General features: G+C 43.3%; 1 protein-coding gene across 1 annotated transcript in view; it reads left to right on the forward strand.

Moving 5' to 3' along the window:
• Positions 1–26091, forward strand: part of LOC115474650 (adenylate cyclase type 5-like) — a 542557-nt gene that overhangs the window by 170365 nt on the left and 346101 nt on the right. The window contains exons 2-3 of the mRNA XM_030210240.1: positions 15263–15412; positions 23673–23794. Coding sequence (XP_030066100.1) covers positions 15263–15412; positions 23673–23794 — 272 coding nt within the window. The remainder of the gene's footprint in view (positions 1–15262; positions 15413–23672; positions 23795–26091) is intronic.

Here is a 26091-nt window from a genome sequence, read left to right on the forward strand (position 1 = left end):
GCTGTGGAACTCTTTGCCAGAGGATGTAGCAACAGCAGTTAGTGTATCTGAGTTTAAAAAAGGTTTGGACAAGTTCCTGGAGGAAAAGTCCATAGTCTGCTATTAATACAGACATGGGGAAGCTACTGCTTGCCCCGGGATTAGTAACATAGGATGTTGCTACTATTTGGGTTTTTGCCAAGTACTTGTGACCCAGTATGGCTGTTCTTATGTCAGACAGCCTGAAACTCCTCGGCGTTACAATTGACCGCAACCTTACACTAGAGAGCCACGTGAAATCCACAACTAAGAAAATGTTCCACTCAATGTGGAAACTCAAACGCGTGAAACCATTCTTCCCGAGAGAAACATTCCGGAACTTGATACAATCAATGATACTAAGCCATGTAGACTACTGCAACAGAATTTAAGCGGGATGCAAAGAACAACTCATGAAGAAACTTCGGACCACTCAAAACAGGGCAGCCAGACTTATACTAGGAAAAACGCGATACGACAGCGCCATGCCCCTACGCGAAAAATTGCACTGGCTCCCAATCAAAGAACGTGTTGCTTTCAAAATCTGCACCCCGGTTCATAAGATTATCTACGGCGAGACCCCGGGATACATGACAGACCTCATTGACCTACCAATCAGAAATAAATCCAGATCAACACGAACATAGCTAAACCTCCACTACCCAAGCTGCAAAGGAATTAAATACAAATCAATTTATGCATCCAGCTTTTCTTACATAAGCACACAACTATGGAACGCACTACCAAAAGCCGTGAAAGCAACGTATAACCACCTAAACGTCCGGAAATCACTAAAAACCTACCTGTTCAAAAAGGCATACCCTACCGACCCTACTTAAATACCAGAACCCTGCAACACTACGAAACCAAAGAACGTAACGGACTTAATGTAACTCTTCCCCTACACGATTCCCTAACATGTTGATCCACATGAACCTTATTCTACCATAACATCACTGTAAAACTGTTTATACCAGAACTGGCGAATGCCTTTACGGTACTATGTAAGCCACATTGAGCCTGCAAATAGGTGGGAAAATGTGGGATACAAATGCAACAAATAAATAAATAAATAAATAAATATGTACCTATTAAGTGGTTTCACTGTATCCCAAAAGCTTCAAAAGGGTAATTCTATAACTAGGCATATACAGTTATACACACCTTGTGTATGTAAGGGGTGCATTAATTGGTACCTATGCAAGCAAGTGCACCAGGTGCTATTCTATAAAGTAGCACTAAAGTGCTATAGCATGTAAGTGCAAGGGGGTGTACGTGTGGGCAGAACAGAGGCGGGCCATGGGCATGTTGCAACATAGAATATTATCAGTTGGGGGCATTGCATGGCACACTTTATTGGAAAGTTAAGTGCGCAATATCAGCACTTAACCAGCCAAGTGCTGACTCCACCCCCGGAATGCTCCCGCCTCCCTAAATAGCCGATTTTCAGTTCAGCACTAACTGGTTGTTTTCAGCGTCACTAACCAGTTAATTATCACTGAAAATTAGCAGTTAGCCCTGAACAGTTGATTTAACTGGCTAGGAGCCATTTCTGACTGGTTATAGCACTTCAGATATCGACCCCCACATTGATAACTCCCCCCTCCCTCTTAATTAAAGAAAAAAGAAATATCTCTAGAAATTGAAATCACTGTTATATGTAATAAAAATGAGCCAAGTATAGGACAGTTAAACCATTGTGACATCACTGATGAGGTTGGCTCTTAGGCATTGGTGGAATGAGGCATTATGACATCACAATATCAGCTCTGGTTACCAGAGACCGAAACTGTTCACACTAAAGGGTGTAGTTATCAATGTGGGCTACCATTAAGACATGTTCTTTTACCACTAACATGCTATTTTAGCAAAGGCTCCATTTTCAGCCTAATTCTATATATGGCACTCAAAATTGTGTGTGGAAATTTGGGTGTGTGCCCAATTTCCATATGCAATTTAATTGAATAACAAGTCAATTAGCTAATTGGGAACTAATAATCAATTATCAGCACTTATGGGCATTCACTTATGCGCTGGGATCCGAAAAGGGGGCACGACCATGGGAAGGGTGTGGGCGGATCAGGGACATTCTTGGAATTTACACGCAGTCTTATAGAATAAGGGAGATCCTTCCGTAATTTAGGTGCGAAAATTTGCACCAGATTTTACTTGGTGTAAAATCCTTGCACCTAAAATTGGGTGCAGATCCTGGTGCCAAACACTATTCTATAAACAGTGGCCAACTTTGAGCGCCGTTTATAGAATACTGCTTAGCAGGAAATTTTATCGGCGCCAGATGTTGCCCTGACAGGTCCTGGAGGCGGGCCGGCCCTTCAGTTGGCGAGGAGATGGGCAAGACAACTATATGTAGCAGAAAGCTACACTGGCTCCCAATCATAGAACGCATTGTGTTCAAAATCTGCACCCTGGTTCACAAAATCATCTATGATGAAGCCCCGGGATACATGACAGACCTAATCGACTTACCAACTAGAAACACATCCGAATCAGCATGAACATTCTTAAACCTGCACTACCCAAGCTACAAAGGACTTAAATACAAATCAACTTACGCATCCAGTTTCTCCTACATAAGCACGCAACTGTGGAATGCACTACCAAAAGCCTTGAAATCGACGTATGACCACCTAAATTCCCGGAAATCACTCAAAACTAACCTGTTTAAAAAGGCATACCCCACCGATCCAACTTAAATGCCTGACCTCTGCAACACAACAAATCTACATTGTGTAATGGACTTAACTCAACTCTTCCGTTCACGATTCCCTAATGTGGCTGTGCCACATGAACTTTATCCTATCATAACATCACATTGTATTTGTTCACACCGGAGTCTGCAAACACCTCTCCGGTACTATGTACGCCACAGTGAACCTGCAAATAGGTGGGAAAATGTGGGATACAAATGTAACAAATAAATAAAATAAATAAATATACAGAATCTAGCCCCTGATGCAATGAGACCTAGATACTATTAACTTGGGTTAATATTAAAATAATACATCTTAACAGTAGCCCATGTTGATAACTTCACCTCTAAGTGTTAGTGTGTTTGCACAAACATTTTTTTCTCTGTGCTGTAAATATGATATAGTTCTGTGCTTGTGATACAGAATGGTATAGAATGTACTGTGTGTGCCTTTGGTAATGAAATTAGGCATGTAAAGTATCTTTAACTATTCCCCAATCAGTCTCTGACTAATAATACTGTATATTATTTCTCATACATAATCATTATTATTTTAGTAGACCTCAGAGGTATTGTTGATGTTAAGCTTTCACTTTGATGTTATTAAACATCTAGAGATCAAACTTATTTGCCTCTCGTCATTGGTCAAATATCAATAACTTTAAAAAAAAAAAAAAATTTTAACTTTTAAAGTGGAAAAGAAAAATCCGTTGTACTTAGCTTTGTATCAACTAAAGCTTCAAGTCTTTAAGACTTCTGCCACTCGTCAACTAGGGCTGCACACCCAAGTCTTTATGACTTCTGCCAGTCATCGTCTGGGGCTCCACACCGACACGTGTTTCGCCAACTAGGCTTTATCAAGGCTGAATGCCCCTAGAGAAAAACACTTATGATGTTTATCTTGATAATGTAAATTTTATAAATACATCTTAGTATCTTTAACTATACATTTAGGACTCTCTCCCCCCCCCCCCCCCCCTCGATCAGTTTTCAACATATGTACAAGGTCCTTGGATACACAAATTCCTATGTCTCTTGCACTTGTGATATCTGTGGGGCACTTTTGCTTGGGAAATTCCACACATACTCTCCCTTTCCAACCCCCTTGGGACAAATCCTTTTACCCGCAGCTAAATCTAGTGAAATGTAGGTGGCTAGATTTACCCTTGGTGAGGGGATCTAGAAGGGTAGCTACCTTGTTTCCCAACTAAAGTCCTTTGAAAAATGACCTTCTCTTGGACAGATAAGGGTATCAAGGATTAGGGCGGTCAGAAGGGGTGTGTGATCGTCATTGGCATCAGCTCCAGTGGACGTCAACGTGCCTTTTCAAGAGGGCTGGGCATTGGCTCTCCCTGCAGCTGCTTTAGCCGTGGCCACCATCTATCCTTGACCTGCCAAGCACCAAGAACATTTAGAAGTTCATTGGAAACCCCAACACTACAATGGGCTACAGTGGCACCTTCTTTTCACTGTGAAATATCAGTGTAAAATAGTATCTTGTAGATTGTACAGTTATGAATTTTTTTTTCTGTCAATTTCAAAGCTAGAACGTTGACAGGGAAGAGGTCTACATTTCACTTCATGAAAAGATGCTGACCACTGTCAGGAACCCTCAGGGAGAAAGTTCAAACATCACTGTGCATTCTGTAGCTTTTTATGAAGGAAACTGGTGTTTGAACTTTCTCCCTGAGGGTTCCTGACAGTGGTCAGCATCTTTTCATGAAGTGACATTATACAAAGAGCTACATTATATTTTCTATGTGATGTTTGTATTGCAAGAGAACAGTGGAAATCACTTGATGTTGCCCTGGGGCTGGATAGTAATGCAGTGGCGAAATCTGTGGCCACAGTTTGTTAAATGTTTAGATCACATATTTTCCATTACCATTTGGTGACATTTGGCTTTTTAACTTGGGGATTGCTAAGAAATGTGAACGTCTCTCCTCTCATTTAATTGCTTTCAGTAAATGACAAAGGCTAATGGAAAGTACATGTTGTGCGCGGAAGTCAGGCGCTAATGTGGATGGATACTCTGAAACCTCGCTTCTAAAAACTGACTGCTAACGGCAAAGAGTTAAGTGAGAAAACACACAGCTGGCATTTGGAGCATGCCAGCTTTAAATTTTGCCTAACTGTAAGAGACAGGCTCCCTTTTGCACAACATGGCCAGCGTCTGTTTTGGAAATGTTTTTCTTGCAAAGAATATCATCATATTTAATAATTGTTCCTATTTGCTCCTGTTTTGGAGAGCTGGCATCTGCTGTGGGAAAAGCAAAGGGAAGAAAACCGTCTGGAATGATTCTGCGTTTATAATTAACAGCATTGCCTGGCAGTGCTGTCTTTGGAAAGAGCTTCAGTGGGAAATGCTCTTAACCCTACCGGTTCTGTCCCCACGGATGGCTCTGCCCCTGGTGGTAGGTGTAAGAAATGCAGGGAGGAATTCTGTGAAGAAGGTATCAACATTAAGGCCCCCTTTTATCAAGCCACTCTAACGGCTGTCGTGCAGTAATGCCGACAAAGCCCATTCAAATTGAACGGACTTAGTCGGCATTACCGCAATGGCGGCCGCTAATGCGGCTTGATAAAAGAGGGCCTTAAGCACCAAGAACATACATAAATGAACAGAATACCAGCATATATTGGATACGTGTTCACATACGTGTTATAAATGCCAATAATGAAAAAGGTATGAGCAAAAATCTAAATCTAAAAAAAAACCCACTATTCGATAAAATGGTGCCTAATGTAACATAGTAGATGACGGCAGATAACGATCTGTGACGGCACATAGTTTGAAATTGGGCATTGCAAGGGTAGAGTCCAGGTAGAGTGTGAGCGGGATGTATAGATACAAGTTAAATTTATAGAATATATAAATTTACATCTGTTTATTTTAGCAATCTAGGTGTAGTCATGCTTAAAATATAGGCATGTATTTGCCCTGCTCAAATTATTCTATAAATGAAAATAGAGGCCTACTTTTGTTTCTAGAATAGGCTCCAAATAGTCACCTTCTTGACGCCCAAAAATAGGTGTCCCTTTATAGAATTGCCCTGGAGATACATTTATATGAACATCAAGGTGTGTTGTTCATCATTACATTAAAGTTAAGGTTATAGGCCACACATACCTTACAATAATTCTGCATGGCTTACAAAAGAATAAGAGAGGACAAACTCCTGAACTTACATAAAAATATATAAAATATTAAATCTTATAAATGGGTGAGACTTTTCAAATTTTAAAAACCAGCCAAGTTTTTAACCTGCAATTCAGAATTCTATAAAATATGCCTGTACTGACTTTAGCGCATATATGAAAGAGGGGTGTTCACATGGGCAGGCAATGGGCAACTCTACTGAATGCATGCGGATGTGGTGCCACCTAGCTGCCAACACTTACACCAGCTGTGGACATGGTGCAAATGATCACGGCTACGTGTTTATTTGAACGATTTGATAAACCGGTCTTCGACTAACCCTATCACAGCACTTACCCATGAAAGTACCCTTATAGAATACTGCTTGGCAACATGATTTTTGGGGCTAATTTTCTGGCGCCCCCTTAGGTGCCTTTCACTGAACTGTATCTTAAGTACTTGCCCAAACTATGGGAACCTTTTACTAAGTAAGGTGCGCTAACAGATTTAGCGCGTGCTAAATGATAAGATGCCCATATGAATAAAATGGGTGTCTTAACATTTAGTCCATGTTAATCATTAGCGCACTTTAGTAAAAGGACCCCTATGCTTTCAGTCTTAGTGTATGCCTGACATCAAGTACCTCCCCCCAAATTACTGTGTTCTCTGCTGTTCAGTGATTACAAGGTTATTTTTATTTTTTGTCATAATTGCCTTGATATTGTAGGCCTTAAAATATTTGTTGTGTATATATATATATATATGTAAAGGGAAGATATACACGAGAGCTGAAGGAGCCAAATTTAATTACATCTCCTACTTCATCTTGGGATAAAAGTTCTTAGGTTTCCATAGTAACATGAAGAAAAAGATAAGCATCTACTTCAGCTGGGCACACAGGAGAAATATTCATCTGAGTTAAATAAATGAATTATACTGTGCAGTATATTATATCTGCATTATATCGATCAGTCGGATTCCTATTAAAGGAAGCAGTTTTACTGCAATACAACATTAATATGTTTTGGGAACATTTTTTAAAGAGAAACACAGCGTATACCTTGTGATGCCTATAAAAAAAACCTCACAAAGGAGCATTGTATACAGGAGAGAATAACGCTGTAAGATAACAACCCACCCATGAGAGCCTAGGGGACTAGTTACTAACCTGTGTTAAGGGAATAATGGCAAAATCGTGCATTCTTTTACCGTAACACCTATTAGTTTAGGACACCACAGGTGATATAATAATGAGATGCAAAGCACCTCATTATTATGCAAATCAAATAACACAGCTAGTGTTGAACTCCACATTGAGCTGTTGTTATTTTTCTGGTCTTATGCTCCCAGTTGCAACGGCATTATTAACGTTCACCATGGACCCCTTCCCCTCAGCTGACTCCCCTCTAAACATACCCCTACCCTTCCAATATAGTTTTATAAACCTCAGTCTAAGCACCCCACTCCTTTCAACCCCAGGTCAGTGACCTCCCTTGAATACCCCCTAGTCACCTAGAGGCCCCATCCCCCTGGCCTACCTCTCCAGGCCTTGCTTGTCTAGGGGGTAGAGGGCAGGATTGATCCCCAATCGCTCCTACTTCGTGTGGGTCTGGATTTAAAATGGCACCTTTCGACCCCTAGTGGGGGTACTACCATTAGGGGGTCAAGTTGCCATATAAGGACTAAAACATCAGATGACATATTAGTGGTCTGATGCTCCCAGGAAACAGAATAATGCAACTTGTGAGGTTGGTCGCAAAATACATTATTTCTTTACATGGAGAGTTATTAACCAGTGGTATTGAATTCAGTATTTTATCTCAGCTTAGTAACTAGCCCCCTCATGATCCCATGTTAGCCCCAAGATCCTAAGAGATCAACCAAGCCTGAAAGACTAAGGAGTCTAGGTTACATAAGTACATAAGTAGTGCCATACTGGGAAAGACCAAAGGTCCATCTAGCCCAGCATCCTGTCACCGACAGTGGCCAATCCAGGTCAAGGGCACCTGGCACGCTCCCCAAACGTAAAAACATTCCAGACAAGTTATACCTAAAAATGCGGAATTTTTCCAAGTCCATTTAATAGCGGTCTATGGACTTGTCCTTTAGGAATCTATCTAACCCCTTTTTAAACTCCGTCAAGCTAACCGCCCGTACCACGTTCTCCAGCAACGAATTCCAGAGTCTAATTACACGTTGGGTGAAGAAAAATTTTCTCCGATTCGTTTTAAATTTACCACACTGTAGCTTCAACTCATGCCCTCTAGTCCTAGTATTTTTGATGAATATGTAAGGAGATCAGATGGGACAACCGAGCCACCTGCAAGGAGGGTACTTGTGGAAGAGCTCGCTGAGAAGACCTCAACTTGTCCTGATGATCTTGAAGTCTAGCACCATGGATCTGGAATTCTCATTTACCGACTTTCCTCATAATGTTCTGCACACTCTAAATTTCTCCATGCCTTGCAATAAACATAACCTTAATCGTCAAGAACCTCCCACATTTAATCTGTAGAGCATTCCTGAAATAACATGATGATGATACAATCAGTAAGAGTTTTATTAATTTAGTTTTGCTTTAAGATGACTTTGAAGAAACTCTTTATGGTTAGATTTACTAAAGCCTGCTACCAGCATTACGTTACTAGTGGGAGTGTGCAGCCACAAAATGTTTGGTTGTGCCATTTCCAGAAATGTTTGTTTTCTTCAGGTTTCCTTATGTCGTCATGTGAGCAATGAAAATTTTTTTTTGAACCAGAGCTAAATATATTAGGAGATCTACAAGTGAAGGGATTGACACAGAATCACTCCATATAAATAATTAAGATTTTTTGTTTATAGAGATGTTCTCAGAGTTATACACTCACCCAAGTGAGGCGCCACTAATCTGAGCGGCGCCTCTAAGGGTGGATAAGATTCGCAATCATAGAACTTATCTAAAGGTATTTTTTGAAAAAAAAAATTTTTACACACCCTTGTGTCAATTAAATATTTCTATAAGTGTGTCTAATACCTTAAATAACATGGAGTGAAAAAAATGAGTCAATTCCTGCACTCCTCCAATAAAAACCTCAATGCACATCCAAACTCGCGTGTGCTGTTATTTTGTAATAAGAAAAAAGAAAAAATGTTAAATGTAAACTAATATCAGCATTTGATATCTTAATAAATATAGGCACTTAGCGTTATCAGAAGCCTTGTGTAGATTCCTCAGTGGTTATAATCCTTGAAAATCCATACTTGTAATCTTACTGGGACTCATCATTCTCCACTGAAAGCTTTTCATGCTTGTAACTACACAATAAAATCATAACGAGTCTGACTCTGCAGGGTTTCGAAAATCTTCCTCAGGAACTCCGTATATGATATTGGTAATCCAAAGCTGAAAAAATGTGCCTCTCTTCCACGATAACATGTGGGTCATGTGAGCAATGTCATTAACAGAGTACACTCTTTCGAAAGAGTGCACTTTTTGCAGAGTATGCACGCTTTCAGAAGAGTGTGCACTATTAACAGCATGAGAAAACATAAAAGTTGCCCCATGTTACAAAGCAACGCGGCAATGCCAACACAGCCCATTCAAAGGGAATGGGCTGTGTTGGCATTACCGCACCGGCAGCCACTAACGCAGCTTTATAAATGGGGAGGGGGGGGGGGGGTTAGTGTTTTCTCTGCCCATTTTCATTTGCCAATAGCATGAAATGACATTTCCTGTGTTGTTTCAAATGAATGCACATACTTAGTTGTTAGATAGGTTCCATTTCATGGACTTGCGGTAAATAATATTAATTAATGCGTATTAGCATATGCTGTTGTGGTAACACACTTTTTAAAATCTAGCTCTTAGGGAGTAAAACGCCCTTTAATAATTTCTATGATGAATTTGTTAAAGGCCCTAGTGGAACATCTATCCATTCTAATTTTCAGGATACTCGTAATGAATATGTGTGAGACAGATCTTCATGTGCAGCCTCCATTGCATGAAAATGTTTCTCATGAATATTCAGAGTAAACATCCGGAAAACCAGGGCAGATAGTTCCTGTAGGACAGGGTGGGGTTCACATGTCACAGTGAGTGATAAAGACATTAAGCAGCAATGGTCTTCAGACCAAGTATTTAGTGGTTGATTATGGTTGCTGGAAGGTGAAAACTATTCATATTCCCGCCTTTGGGATTTCAACTGTATCAACAAACCTTCCAGCCTTCCTTAATCAAAACTGCTCCGATAAAACTGCCTGCCTTTAACTCCAGCCAATCAGACTTGACGACCCACTATATAAACACAACCTTCAGCCTTCACACCATCCTGCAGAAAGCCACAGCGCAATGGCTGAAAGGTCAGTTTCACTTACCTGGGCAGCCGCAGTGATCATATACACTCATCTGCAGCATTTTCCCAACACCTTGCATCAATCAATGTGCCTTTTTCATGTGTAACTGAATAAATTCCACGAAGAAAGCTCTGCAATTGGATGACGGATGATGCCTGGCTTGATGTAGCACCTTGAGTTCACCTTGGCAATAGTCAGACTCATTCTGCACAGGAAGGGATCTGTGTTTCACAAAAGAGATCTAGCCTAAGCAGTGGAGCCAAGAAGATAAAAGCAGAAATGCACATACTGGTCATTCCCAGGAGGAGACATGCTGTACTTTACTTACTCATTGAATTTGTCATTATCCTATTATGTGTGTAATGTGCAGTTTCGTAATGCTCCGAGAGAGAAGTGTTTCTGGAAAAAGAGCTGTGCTTCTCCAGACAACGTGCTAAGGTCGTATATATCCTGCTCAATATGGATCATTTCTTGATGCAAAAAGGGAGTCATTTTGTAAGAGAACGCCTAGCAAAAATCCCAAAAGTACTTACTTTATAAAGGTAGCATAAAGGCCTGTGGGGTCCTTTTACTAAGCCGCGTAAGTGTCTATGCGCACCCAACGTATGCCAAAATGGAGTTGCCGCCCGACTACCACGTGGCTCTTGCAGTAATTTCATTTTTTGCGCACGTCCGATACGTGCGATTGAAAAATATTTTTTTATTTTCGGACGCGCGAGTCTTTACCACTAGGTCAATGGCTAGCGGTAAGGTCTCAGACCCAAAATGGACGCATGGCAATTTTCATTTTGCTGCACGTCCATTTTCGGCAAAAATTTTAAAAAGGCCTTTTTTTACAGACGTGCTAAAAAATGGATCGTCACGTGCCTAAAACCTGCGCCATTTTTCAGCACGCCTTTGTAAAAGGGCCCCTATGTGCCTTTGTAAAACAAACTCCCGGAATGACCCACCAATATCCCTGGATTCTTGATAACTCACACCTTCCTTTTTATTAGAACACTTTTGGCCAATAATGTTCAATGTGTGTGTCCTGTCTAAAGAAAGTGGCCATTTTGGTTGTGCTCAGAACCCAAGTTGGACTCGTCTCCCATCAAAGAACACACCAAAATCCAAAATATTACATTGGGACAACAAAAGCCAGAATCCATTGTGATTTGCAGCAGACTTCTGCAGATCTGGCCCAGATCCATGACAAAACAGTGGATTTCTAGTGTTGATCTCAGGAGATCTGTGGATTTTTGTGGCTTTGGCAGTCTTGTGCCATGGCTCTGGCTGGAGTCATGGTAAAAGAGAAGAAAGGAATGGAGGAAATGAGATTGGGTGGCAGTATAGCGCTGCGTGAGTCTGGTAGCGCCTTGGAAATGTTGAGTAATAGTAGTAGAGCCGGTGGGGGGAGGCGGGGCTGGTGGTTGGGAGGCGGGGCTAGTGCTGGGCAGACTTATACGGTCTGTGCCCTGACAATGGCAGATACAAATCAAGGTAAGGTATACACAAAACATAGCACATATCAGTTTATCTTGTTGGGCAGACTGGATGGACCGTGCAAGTCTTTTTCTGCCGTCATTTACTATGTTACTATGTAAATACCGCTGCTCATCTTATATGTAGATCTTCTTGTTTCGCCAAAGCCACTCCTCTTTTATATCAGCTACTTTAGTTACCAATAAGTGACAGAATATCTTTCAAATTACGCGTTTTCATTCACCAAATCCTGTTTGGTCATGCCCCATTATATATGAATAATTTTATTGAATTAACCCCTCGTAATGCTGTTTCACCATCTAGAGAATATCTTGTCTTGCATTTCCCTACCTCTAAGAATGTGATATATAGAACAATTCACTCCGCTAATTTCTCCTATCAAGGCACCAAAATTTGGAATTCTCTTCCTAAATCAATTAAGTTTACAGATGATTACGTAACTTTTAGAAGTCTTCTAAAAACACATTTCTTCAGTCTGGCCTTTCTGAATACAAAGAACTCTATTTAAATTTTACCCACACCCTTTTTCTTAATCTCATTTCCCATCTAGTCCTGCCTCGTTATGCTCTCACCTGTCCACCCTTAATTATTTATTTTTCCTTGAGATAATTTACATCCCTTGTTACTTACTGCACATGTATTAATTTGCTTCTTGAACTTATTGTAATTTGTGTTATATTCTGTACATTATTATGTTTTATTCACTTTATTGTTTGTTTGTAAGCCACATTGAACTTGAGCCTATTTCAGGCTAATGTGGGGTATAAATGTCATGAATAAATAAACAAACAGTGACTTTTACTATTGAGGGGTAATTGATCCATGGGGGACGTGGGAATTCAGAGAAAGAGAGAGAGAGACTGATAGGAATGACAGGGGGGGGGGGTCTGAAGACAGAGATTGCTGTGGATGAGGGGAAAGGAGAAGGTCAGTTACCTGTGTGTGATTTATGACAGATTTGTGGATCTCGAAGCAAAAACCTGTGAAATGGCTCTTTTGTCTTGAACAGTTGCAGACCTTTAGCTTAAGTGGAAACAGGGCCGCCGAGAGCCGGAGCCGGGCCCGGGACAAGGCCGCCCCCGCCCCCCCCCCCCACCTGAGGTCACCGCCCACCCGAGGTCGCTGCCCACCTGAGATCGCTGGGCCCCCCCGCTGCCCACCCACCTGAGGTCACCGGGCCCCCCTCCACCCGCTATCAGGCCGAGCCCTCGGAACTAACCTTAAGCCTCCTTTCACTTCGCAGCAAGCAGCGGCAGGGCAGACCTCTCCTCCTTCCTTCTGTGCCCCGCCCTCGCGGACGTTACGTCAGGCGAGGGCGGGACATGGAAGGAAGGAGTGGCCTGCCCTGCTGCTGCTTGCTGCAAAGTGAAAGGAGGCTTAAGGTTAGTTCTGGGAGTGATGGAGGGCGGGCCAGGTGGCGACAGAGGGCGGGCCGGGCCCCCCTGGAGGCCCGGGCCCCGGGACTTTTGTCCCCCCTGTCCCCCCCTCGCGGTGGCCCTTAGTGGAAATCGTTTTCTTCTGTAAAAATAACAGCTAAAATTCAGTTTCTAAGGTCTTCTTTATTTTCTTTTTTCAATTCTTTTTTATTGAACAATTCAATTAAACCATTAAGTACAAAAGAAAACTTCAAATGCAATTAAACAGTTACTTACTGTACATCGATTCAGTTTGACTTCAAGTCACAGAATGCACTGTTTTAAGAGCCCTTTTATTAAGGGAAAGGGAAATGGGACTTGATATACCACCTTTCTGAGGTTTTTGTAACTACATTCAAAGCGGTTTACATATATTCAGGTACTTATTTTGTACCAGGGGCAACGGAGGGTTAAATGACTTGCCCAGAGTCACAAGGAACTGCAGTGGGAATCAAACTCAGTTCCCCAGGATCAACTGCACTAACCACTAGGCTACTCCTCCACTAGCAAGTTCTGTGTAGAATCTCCAGTAGTAGCAACAGAATCTCAACATTCCATCTAGAATCTCAAACAGTAGTAACATTCCATGTAACATAGTAACATAGTAAATGACGGCAGAAAAAGACCTGCATGGTCCATCCAGTCTGCCCAACAAGATAACTCATATTTGCTACTTTTTGTGTATACCCTACTTTGATTTGTACCTATGCTCTTCAGGGCACAGACCGTATAAGTCTGCCCCGCACTATCCCCGCCTCCCAACCACCAGCCCCACCTCCCAACCACCGGCTCTGGCACAGGCACAGACTGTATAAGTCTGCCCAGCACTATCCTCACCTCCCCAGCCCTGCCTCCCAACCCCGGCTCTGGCACAGACCGTACAAGTCTGTCCAGCACTATCCCCGCCTCCCAACCACCAGTCCCGCTTCCCACCACCGGCTCTGGCACAGACCGTATAAGTCTGCCCAGCCCTATCCCCGCCTCCCAACCACCAGCCCCGCCTCAAACAGTAGTAACATTCCATGTAGAATCTCCAATAGTAGCAACAGAATCTATTTAGAATCTCCAATAGGGAAAGGGAACTGGGACTTGATATACTGCCTTTCTGAGGTTTTTGCAACTACATTCAAACAGTTTACATATATTCAGGTTCTTATTTTGTACCAGGGGCAATGGAGGGTTAAGTAACTTGCCCAGAGTCACAAGGAGCTGCAATGGGAATCAAACTCAGTTCCACAGGATCAAAGTCCACTGCACTAACCACTAGGCTACTTATATTAAGTGCTAATGTGTGCACTTAATGTAGGAAAAGAGGCTGACCGCAAAACACACTACAGCATTTTGTGGTAATTTGCCTGTCAGTATGTACTAATTGTGTGCTATTTATTTATTTTTTGGGAGGGGGAGTGGACTGGGCATGGAAGCGTTATCTAGCTAGCGTGTTTGCTAACTGGATAAAGCTGACTTAATAGGATGCATTAAGGGGTGAATTCTATAAATTGTGCCTAAAAAATTGCGCTAAAATACCCTGCTTAAGTGCTAGTCTATAAGCTGAGCCTAAAGTTAGGTGCAGTTTATAGAACAGCGATTAAGCACAGGAGTCGTACGTAAATTTAGGCATGTCCACGTGCACCAATGAAAACATGGCGTGAATGCCCCACCTAAATTTATACACAAAACCCCTTTATTTCTATAATTGCGTGTGTAACTCGAATCCATGCCCATGCTCCGCCCCAAAATGCCCAAGTCCCTCTCATTTCTGTGCCCATTTTCCTGTGGCGCCTGTAAATTCTAGGCACATACATGTTAATTGATTTCAATTACTGCTAATAATTGCTTGTTAAAAAGCCAATTATTGGCGCTGATAGGCTCGTTATTCAGTTTAATTGGTTGTGCACCCAAATTTGCATGTGAAATTTCTGACAACTGTAGAATCAGCGGTAAGTGCACCTGCCTTAATATTTTTGCAGATCTTGCACGCTAATGGAAAAATTAGAGTGGCACCTGCAAAAATAAAAAAAGAAAGCATCCCTATTGTAGGGACAAGATAAAAATGGGCTTAGCATGCGGGAAAGTCCCATGTTAAAATGCACTAAGCCCACCATGTCTTAGCAGTTTAAGTGAGTATGCTGTCAAAATGTAATTCATGGTTTCTTTCCATTCCAGCTCATTTCCAATGTTCTCATCTTCTCCTGCACAAACATTGTGGGAGTGTGCACACACTATCCGGCAGAGGTGTCCCAAAGACAGGCGTTTCAGGAGACCCGGGAATGCATTCAAGCCAGGCTGCATTCTCAGAGGGAGAACCAGCAGCAGGTAATGTGCAAACCAAACAAAACATTTGGAAGTATACTTTTGCTGTTACATGTAAGAAATAAACGTCTGCATTCTGTATAGATCGCCCAAATTTCAGTGTGGATCCCAGATCCACTTATAATTAGACAATTAGGTGCTAACAATTAATTACTGGAGTTTTAGTGGGTGCAGTTCACTTCAGACAGGTGGACCCAGCCCCATCCCCCCCTACCTGTTACGTTTGTGGAGGAAACAGCGAGCCCTCCAAAACCCACCAGAAACCCACTGTACCCACATATAGGTGCCCCCTTCACCTGTAAGGGCTATGGTAGTGGTGTACAGTTGGGGGTAGTGGGTTTTGGGGGGCTCAGCACACAAGGTAAGGGAGCTATGTTCCTGGGAGCATTTTATGAAATCCACTGCAGTGCCCCCTAGGGTGCCTGATTGGTGTCCTGTCATGTCAGGGGGACCAGTGCACTACAAATGCTGGCTCCTCCCACGACCAAAGGGCTTGCATTTGGTCATTTTTGACGTGGACACCTTTGGTTTCGAAAATTGCCAAAAATCAGAAACGTCCATGTCTAGGGACAGCAAAATTTAAGGATTTGGATGTCCCTGACGGTATTTTCAAAATGAAAGATGGACGTCCATCTTGTTTCAAAAATAGGGTTTCCCTGCCCCTACATGTCTCCGTTTTGCAAGGATGTCCAAATTGCAACTTGGACGTCCCTTTCGAAAATGCCCCTCCAAATCACGCGACATAGCTAGTTAGCGGCTAGCCACTAAGCGCTAAAATTCAACAGAGATAACCGGCTATTTCACGCTGAATATTAGTGCTTAGCCGGCTAAGCACTATTTAACCAGCCAGGAAAGACTTAGCCGGCTAAGTGCTCATTTTCAGCACAAGCCAGTTGTCTCCGCTATATCACACAATATAATAGGACGATATAAATTGCAGTCCTATTTTTGACCGCTATAAACTTAAGCGGCCAGCACTGAATAATTTGGCCGGCTAAGTTTAAGCTGGCCACAAGAAAACCTCGGATATTCAGTGCCAGTCGCCAGAAACGGCCCAACAGTGAATATTCAGGCTCAGCGCTGATCGTGGCTCCTGCAGACTGAATATCGGCCGGTGAGTGTTGTACAAAAGCTCAGCTGAACAGTAAGCCTTTTGTAAAATATATATAAGAATGATGGTAAATTTGTATCTGTTTACCAGTATATCCAGTAGCAATAGCCATTGAGGGGCATAATGGAACGAAAACGTCTATCTCCATGGGCGTTTATCTCCGAGAACGGGTCCGTGAAGGGGCGGACCGAACCGTATTTTAAAAAAAAAATAGACGTCCATGTTTTATTCGACAATTTGTGAGCTGGGCGTTTTTGTTTTTCAGCGATAATGGAAAATGAAAGCGCCCAGCTCAAAAATGAATAAATCCAAGGCATTTGTTCGTGGGAGGGGCCAGGAGTCGTAGTGCACTGGTCCCCCTCACATGCCAGGACACCAACCGGGCACCCAAGGGGGCACTTTTACAAAAACAAAAAAAAAGGTAAAAGTGCTCCCAGGTGCATAGCACCCTTCCCTTGTGTGTTGAGCCCCCCAAATCCCCCTCAAAACCCACCGCCCACAAGTCTACACCATTACTATAGCCCTAAGGGGTGAAGGGGGGCACCTACATGTGGGTACAGTGGGTTTGGGGGGGTTGGACGACTAAGCATTAAGCAGCACAATTGTAACAGGTAGGGGGGGGATGGGCCTGGGTCCACCTGCCTGAAGTCCACTGCACCCCCTAATAACTGCTCCAGTGACCTGCATACTGCTGCCAGGGAGGTGGGTATGACATTTGAGGGTGAACATAAAAAGTTGTGAAACATCATTTTTTGTGGTGGGAGGGAGTTAGTGACCACTGGGGGAGTCAGGGGAGGTCATCCCCAATTCCATCTGGTGGTCATCTGGTCATTTAGGGCACTTTTTGGGGCCTTATTCGTGGAAAAACAGGGTCCAGGAAAAGTGCCCTAAATTCTCGCTAAAAACGCATATTTTTCTTCCATTATCGGCGAAAGGCGCCCATCTGTGATTGCCCGATAACCACGCCCCAGTCCCGCCTTCACCACGCCTTCGACACGCCCCCATCAACTTTGTCCGCATCCGCGACGGAGTGCAGTTGAAAACGTCCAAATTCAGCTTTCGATTATACCGCGTTATTCGTTTTTGGAAGATAAAGGTCTATCTCCCGATTTGGGTCGCAATATAGGCGTTTTTCTTTTTCAATTATAAGCTGGATTGTACTCAAAACAAAACAAAAAAAAAACCACATCAAAAAAAGAGCAACATCACTCAGGGCTTTACAGATGTAGACACATGTGCATTTGTCACCATTTACATATACTGTGCAAGTGCTGGATTTTACACAACTACATATATAAGAGGAATCAATTCATTTTTTTCCCATTTTTGAGGTGGCGTTAAGCACAATTTCCCCCAGTCACTGGAGGAAACCACAGGTCCAAATGAGAACATAGCTGACACATCTGCTGGCAGTGGGGAAATGTTCTAAAATATATGTATCTATTCTATAATATTGCGCCTAACATCTGGGAATGTCCCTCCCATATCCATGCCCTCTTTTGAGTTGTGCGCTATCAAATTTAAGAGGACATTTTATAGAACAGGGCGCAGGCCAGATCCACAAGTAAACCCGAATGAGTGCCAATAGACATCAATTATTGCTGGTTAATACCTCATTAACAAATTAGTGTGCTTATCTAGGATCCACGCCTCAATCTGGGTGCCCTGTATAGAATTTGGAGGGTACTGTATAATGTCTTAGACTGCTCAATCCACGCTCAGAACACGTCCCATTTAAATCTGTGTCCTGCAGCGTCTACACTTGTAAATAGCAGGCCTTGTTAAAACTTCCATTTACGTGTGTAACTATCGTGCAACCCTTCTAAAGCGGTTAACTACGGCAAGTGTTTGGGTTTTCTCTATCACTTAATAAGAGCAACAGAAGCTAATGAGTTGGTTGGGCGGGGTCCTGACACCTCAGTTTTAGCAGAGCAGAGGAGGGTTGAGTCGAGGTTGATGTTCTTTAGAGAAGTGCAGTAGCAGTTGAGGAAGACATCAAGATTGGAAGGCTAGAGCAACCTTTTTCAAGACCCAAGCACACATTCATTCATTATCAAAAAATATTGGAGTGGAGGAGTGACCTAATTGTAAGTGCAGTGGGTTGCGGACCTGGGGGGGCCGGGTTTGATTCCTGCTGCTGCCTAACGGTTGGCAGCAGGTTGAGATCCTGGGGAACTGGGTTCATTTCCCTCTGCTACTCCACGTGACCCAGGGCAAGCCACTTAGCCCTCCCTCCATTGCCCCAGGTACAACATACTACTTAGATTGTGAGGCCATTAGGGACAGTGCCAGTACAGGTGGTATATAAATGCTTAAATAAATAAACTTCTGTTGACATAGAGAAACCTAAGATAGAGGTTGGAAAGACTCAGAAGAAGTGGTTGAGGTGGAGGGAAGAGGAGGTGAGCAGTGAGGGCTACTCGGGGACCTGACTCTCTATACCTTACATTCTGACTGCTTATACACAGTCCATGGCACATGTTAAAACTAGAAGGGAAAGAGGCATATGTGATTTAAGATGTGCTCAGAAAGGAGATACATTGAAGAGCTACAATTAGCCCGCTTATTAATGCAAGGGACTGACAGCAGAGTCTGAAGTGTTGGTCTGGAGAGTGCTGAGTTCTCCATGGTACACTTGTTGGGAAACACTGAGATAGAGAAAGCTAGATTGACTGACTGTCATGTTGGTTCCTTGCCAGAATATGCTGCCTTTGCTCAGCTGCAGGAAAGACATTTTCTTTAACTCTGAAAGGTAATACTTAATAATAAAGGGAGAGAAATGTAATGGACAGAAGCTGTTTGCTGCAGGTCTGTATCCAGAAGCTCTTACGGGGTCAGCGCCTGCTGGGCCTAAATGTGATATTCAGCTGCTATTCAGATAAAGCTAGCCACACAAATAGCAACCCTTTTTGAGTTTACGACTGCATATTCAGTGGTCCTACCTAAACGGATATGGCTGCTGAATATCAATTATAAAAATAAACAGATAAGTTATCCACTTAAGCTTATGCAGCGGCCGTGGCTCTAAATATTGACTCCAGAAGTTCTACTGCCTTCCGGAGACGGGAAGGCGGTAGAACTAGAGGACATGAATTGAGGTTGCAGGGGGGCCAGCTCAGGAATAACTTAAAGAAGTACTTTTTCACGGAGAGGGTGGTAGATACCTGGCATAGCCTCCTGCGGGCGGTAGTGGAGATGAAAACGATAACGGAATTGAAAACACAAAGGAATCCTGTATGGAAAGAGTACATAAGTACATAAGTACATAAGTAGTGCCATACTGGGAAAGACCAAAGGTCCATCTAGCCCAGCATCCTGTCACCGACAGTGGCCAATCCAGGTCAAGGGCACCTGGCACGCTCCCCAAACGTAAAAACATTCCAGACAAGTTATACCTAAAAATGCGGAATTTTTCCAAGTCCATTTAATAGCGGTCTATGGACTTGTCCTTTAGGAATCTATCAAACAAACTTAACAGTGCTTAGATAGTAAACTCCAGTAACTGGAAGCAAATCCAGTGCCGGGCAGACTTCTACGGTCTCTGCCCTGATCGTGGCTGGACAGATTTGGATGGGCTGGAGTGGGGCTTCGATGACAGCTTCAGTGGTTGGAAAACAAGGCCAGTGGGCGGGCAGACTTCTTCGGTCTGTGCCCTGAAAATGGTAAGTTAAAACAATGAGACAGACCTTGTGAAAAATTAGTAAGGGGAAAGGGAATGAGACTTAATGTATTTATTTATTTATGTATTTGTTGCATTTGTATCCCACATTTCCCCACCTATTTGCAGGCTCAATGTGGCTTACATTGTTACGTCATGGCAATCGCCATTTCCGGAGTGAGAGATACAAGTGGTATTACATAGAGAACATGAATGACAAAATAAAATTGAGCAAACAGGTATAAAGAGAACACATTCAGGATAATAGGTAAAGCTGCCTTTCTGTGTTTTTTTCAACTACATTCAAAGCGGTTTACATATTATATACAGGTACTTATTTGGACCTGGGACAATGGAGGGTTAAGTGACTTGCCCAGAGTCAGAGGAGCTACAGTGAGAATTGAACTCAGTTCCCCAGGATCAAAGTCCACTGCACTAACCACTAGGCTACTCCTCCACTAGCAGCATTGCATGTAGAAGCCTGCCCTTGCAGATCAGCAATGCGGCCGCGCAGGCTTCTGTTTCTGTGAGTCCGATACGTGCAGGACGTCGGACTCACAGAAACAGAAGCCTGCGCGGCCGTGTTGCTGATCTGCAAGGGCAGGCTTCTACATGGAATGTTGCTAGTGGAATAGCAACATTAACATTCCATGTAGAACCTCAAACAGTAGCAACAGAATCTCAATAGTAGCAACATTCCAGAATCTCAAATAGTAGCAACAGCAACATTCCATGTAGAATCTCAAATAGGGAAAGGGAACTGGGACTGATATACTGCCTTTCTGAGGTTTTTGCAACTACATTCAAAGCGGTTTACATATATTCAGGTACTTATTTTGTACCAGGGGCAATGGAGGGTTAAGTGACTTGCCCAGAGTCACAAGGAACTGCAATGGGAATTGAACTCAGTTCCCCAGGATCAAAGTCCACTGCACTAACCACTAGGCTGCTCCTAGTAGTAGATGAAAAGCTCCCAGATATTTAACATAAAATGCTCAACATGACCATGTTTCGCCAGTATAAAAATGGCTGCGTCAGGGGCAGTGGGTCACCAGCTGATTTAAAACTCCAAAAATAGCCAGCCTGGTCTGGCTGTTAAAACATAGAAAGCTAGATTCTGGGAACAGTCTCTCAAAAGAACGCCGTGATTGTAGTGAAAGAAAAAATTTTCTTTCACTACAATCACAGCATTCTATTTTTGGAGTTTTAAATCAGCTGGTGTCCCACTGCCCCGGACGCAGCCATTTTTATACTGGCGAAACATGGCCATGTTGGGCATTTTCTGTTAAGTATCTGGGAGCTTTTAATCTACTAATAAAGACTGTGTGTTTTTTACAAGGTCTGCCTCACTGTTTTATATTCCATATTGGATTTGGCGGACCCACTGCCTTGTTGTTTTTTGACTCCTGAAAAAGGTAAGGGCAAATCAAACGCAAATGAGCCCTCGAGGCTGGATCAATGAAGAATCCTTTAATGCAATAAACCGGACACTGGCAATGTCTTGAAGCCAACTGAACCTGCCTCAGGGGTCAAATTAGTACTTTCAGCAAAGTCAAATTAAATCCAAAACAAAAGGTCAATCGAGTAACACGCAAAAGTGGGCAGCAACATAAATGAAGCGTGTCCACACACAGTAAAGGATTCTTCACTGTTCCAGTCTTGAGGGCTCATTTTTGCTTTTTTTTTGTTTCTTCTTCTTTGTGTACTTTTGGACTCTCTCTTTTGCTATTTGGTAAGAGCAAATCAAAATCAAGTATGCATATGTAATATCACATCATACTTAATGATATCAGTTTATCTTGTTGACCAGACTGAATGGACCGTACAGGGCGCTATCTGCCGTCATCTACTATGTTACTATTGGGCTCATTTTCGAAAGAGAAGGACGCCCATCTTTCGACACAAATCAGAAGATGGACGTCCTTCTCACATAAACGTCCAAATCGGTATAATCGAAATCCGATTTTGGACGTCCCCAACTGCACTCCGTCACAGGGACGGCCAAAGTTCACTGGGGCGTGTCGGAGGCCTAGCGAAGGCGGGACTTGGGCGTGCCTAACACTTGGACATCCTTGACCCATAATGGAAAAAAAGAAGGACGTCGCTGACGAACACTTGGACGACTTTACCTGGTCGTGTTTTTCTTACGACCAAAGCACAAAAAGGTACCCGAAATGACCAGATGACCACTGGAGAGAATCGGGGATGACCTCCCCTTACTCTCCCAGTGGTCACTAACCCCCTCCCACCCTCAAAAAATATCTTTAACAATATTGATTGCCAGCCTCTATGCCAGCCTCAGATGTCATACTCAGGTCCATGACAGCAGTATGCAGGTCCCTGGAGCAGTTTTAGTGGGTGCAGTGCACTTCAGACAGGCGGACCCAGGCCCATACCCCCCTCCCTGTTACGTTTGTGGAGGAAACAGCGAGCCCTCCAAAACCCACCAGAAACCCACTGTACCCACATCTAGGTGCCCCCTTCACCTGTAAGGGCTATGGTAGTGGTGTACAGTTGGGGGTAATGGGTTTGGGGGGGTGGGGGGGCTCAGCACACAAGGTAAGGGAGCTATGTACCTGGGAGCAATTTATGAAGTCCACTGCAATGCCCCCTAGGTTGCCCGGTTGGTGTCCTGGCATGTGAGGGGGACCAGTGCACTACAAATGCTGGCTCCTCCCATGACCAAATGGCTTTCATTTGGTCGTTTCTGAGACGGACGTCCTTGGTTTCGATTATCGTCGAAAATCAGAAACAACCAAGTCTAGGGACGACCAAATTTACGTTTTTGGATGTCCCTGACGGTATTTTCAAAATGAAAGTTGGACGTCCATCTTGTTTCAAAAATCTGGGTTTCCCCGACCCTGGATCGGGACGTTTTGCAAGGACGTCCCTTTCGAAAATGCCAGGGTTAAGAATGCAAAATGTCCTTTTCCCAACATAAATGTACATTCTTGTTGTACAAGTATAAGGATTCAGAATTCTAGTCCCTGCCCACAGTCCTGCAAATGACTTTTTATATAACTTGAGATTCGTCCTGTTATTCCTTTCTGCCTTAATGTAGTCAACTGTACATACCTTTTAATAATAGAAAAGACCAGCATCTGTTCGGATTGTCCAGCACCAGGCACATTTCTAATATTCTAGCAAATTATGCGTGTCAGTAACGACTGAGTTATATTGCTAGAACAAATCCTTTTATTTTTATGTGTATGCCTCTCCATCAAATAGACATCACTTTGGAAAAATTAGCCCATTCGTGTATCGAGAGAATTACTGCAAGGAGTTATTATGGACTTCAGAAGAATATGACAGTCTGGGTCAATGGCTTCTGAAAACAGAGAAACCAGACATGATGCATGCTTTATGAAGCATGATCCCACTAATTTTTTTTATTACTGAAATCCGAAATACAGCTCTGTTTCTCCAGGGCGTAATGCAAAGTCTGTTAACTAGGCAGCAGGTGTTTTAATTGGTTCATCTGTTCGACTCCACAGGAGCGTCTTCTACTCTCGGTACTGCCTCGCCACGTTGCCATGGAGATGAAAGCTGACATTAATGCCAAGCAGGAGGATATGATGTTTCATAAGATTTACATCCAAAAGCACGACAATGTGAGGTAAGGCTTGTCATCATCTGGGTGCAGAGCAGGACTGCAGAGAGAGGAGGCGAAAGCCATCGGGTTTTCAATTTCAAGGATTATGCAAGAAAGCCTTCGGTCACTTGAACCTTTAGGATAGACTTCTACACAGGCTTAGATTTTTTTCTTCTCTAGCAGGTGGGAGTGGTTTGTCCTGTTTCTTCTTTCAGTAGTATTTTTTGGTTTCTGAATGCTGATCGTCCTTTTTCAAGTGGAGTCCTACAGAGGTCTTAGGTGGCCTTTTACTAAAGTGCAGTAAAATCTGGGTTTACCACGTTTTAATTCAGGACTTAAGACCGGATTTCACATGGCACTTTTTTAAGGGTCTTGTTTTTTTTATTTGCAGGTTGTGTGCTAATGTTCCCATTAGCATGTGGTACCTGCAAAAAATTAACATAAGAGCACTTATCACCTCCTATTTAGCAGGTGCACACTGACCCTAACACACCAGCTGGATAACACGGGAATACCCAATCTCTGCCCATGACTTGCCCCCTCTGAAAAATGTTTTATAAAAAATCAGTAACTTATAAGTTAGTCATGAAACAGGCAAAATACCGTACAGTGCTTTAATGCATTTCCCCAGTAACCTGCTTGTGTGTGCTAACCGCGTATTAACACCCTTTAGTAAATGTGCCCCTTAATTCCTTAGGTTCATCAAATACAAGTGCCTTTTCAGGGTTAAGAGGTCATAGTTCTAGTCTCTGCCCCTCACCCAGGCCCCAGGAATGTGTGTTATTGAAATATGCACCTTCTTGTCTGGGAATGGGAGGACTATGCGGTTGGGGATGTCACAGCTTGGGATATTTTCAGAAGTCACCCCTATATAATTTGGGCTGAATGAGGGGAATATTGCAAGTATTGTATTCTGTGTGGGGGAGCAATTGGGCCTATGTTTATCACCGTCCTGTGCATAAGGGTGGGGGTCAATGCCTGGATTTTGGCGTTACCGTATTCCACATTACAAGAATTTGTCTCCATCATCATCTTGGTTAGTTCGTCACCGACTAGCTGGATGATTTTGTGGGTGGGTTATGTGATTAAAAATGTTAAAATGTATTAAGGGCCCAGTTTACTAAGTCGCGTTAGCATTTTTAACGTGCCTACAATTAGCGAGTATGCTAACTATGTAGGTACCTAGCCAGCCCATTTTCGAAAGAGAAGGGCACCCATCTTCCGACACAAATCGGGAGATGGGCGTCCTTCTCTCAGGGCCGGCCAAATCCGCATAATCGAAAGCCGATTTTGGCTGCCCTCAACTGCTTTCCGTTGCGGGGACGGCCAAAGTTGACAGGGGCGTGTTGGCAGTGTACCGAAGGCGGGACGTGGGCGTGGTTAAGAGATGGCCATCCTCGGCCGATAATGGAAAAAAAGAAGGGCGTCCCTGACGAGCATTTGGCCGACTTTACTTGGTCCCTTTTGTTCACGACCAAGCCTCAAAAAGGTGCCCAAACTGACCAGATAACCACTGGAGGGAATCGGGGATCACCTCCCCTTACTCCCCCAGTGGTCAACGACCCCCTCCCACCCCCCAAAAAAATTTTTTTAACATTATTTACAGCCTCTATGCCAACCTCAAATGTCATAACCAGCTCCATGACAGCAGTATGCAGGTCCCTGGAGCAGTTTTTAGTGGGTACTGCAGTGCAGTTCAGGCAGCCGGACCCAGGCCCATCTTGTTTTGATAATACAGGATGCCCCACCCCTTCGCCAGGCCGTCCTTAGAGATGGGCGCCCTTAAAGATGGGCGCCCAGTTCGATTATGCCCCTTCACAGGGATATTGTAGGTGCGTACACGGTTAACGCACGTACATAGTTAACACGCGTAAAAAATGCTAACGAGCCTATAATGCAGCTTAGTAAACAGGGCCCTAAGTCTGTTATTGGTATGTTAGTTGAGCAGGCCAATATTGGGATGTAGGAATTTTGCTAATAGTATTAACATTTGTGTCAATAAAGCTGTGGCCGGTTTATGTAATAGTAACATAGTAGACGACGGCAGAAAAAGACCTGCACGGTCCATCCAATCTGCCCAACAAGATAAACTCATATGTGCTACTTTTTGTGTATACCCTACCTTGATTTGTACCTGTCCTCTTCAGGGCACAGACCGTATAAGTCTGCCCAGCACTATCCCCGCCTCCCAACCACCAGCCCCGCCTCCTTCCACCGTCTCTGCCACCCAATCTCGGCTAAGCTCCTTAGGATCCATTCCTTCTGAGCAGGATTCCTTTATGTTTATCCCACGCATGTTTGAATTTCGTTACCGTTTTCAT

The sequence above is a fragment of the Microcaecilia unicolor genome, chromosome 7 (genome assembly GCF_901765095.1).
Source record: "Microcaecilia unicolor chromosome 7, aMicUni1.1, whole genome shotgun sequence".
Taxonomy (NCBI): domain Eukaryota; kingdom Metazoa; phylum Chordata; class Amphibia; order Gymnophiona; family Siphonopidae; genus Microcaecilia; species Microcaecilia unicolor.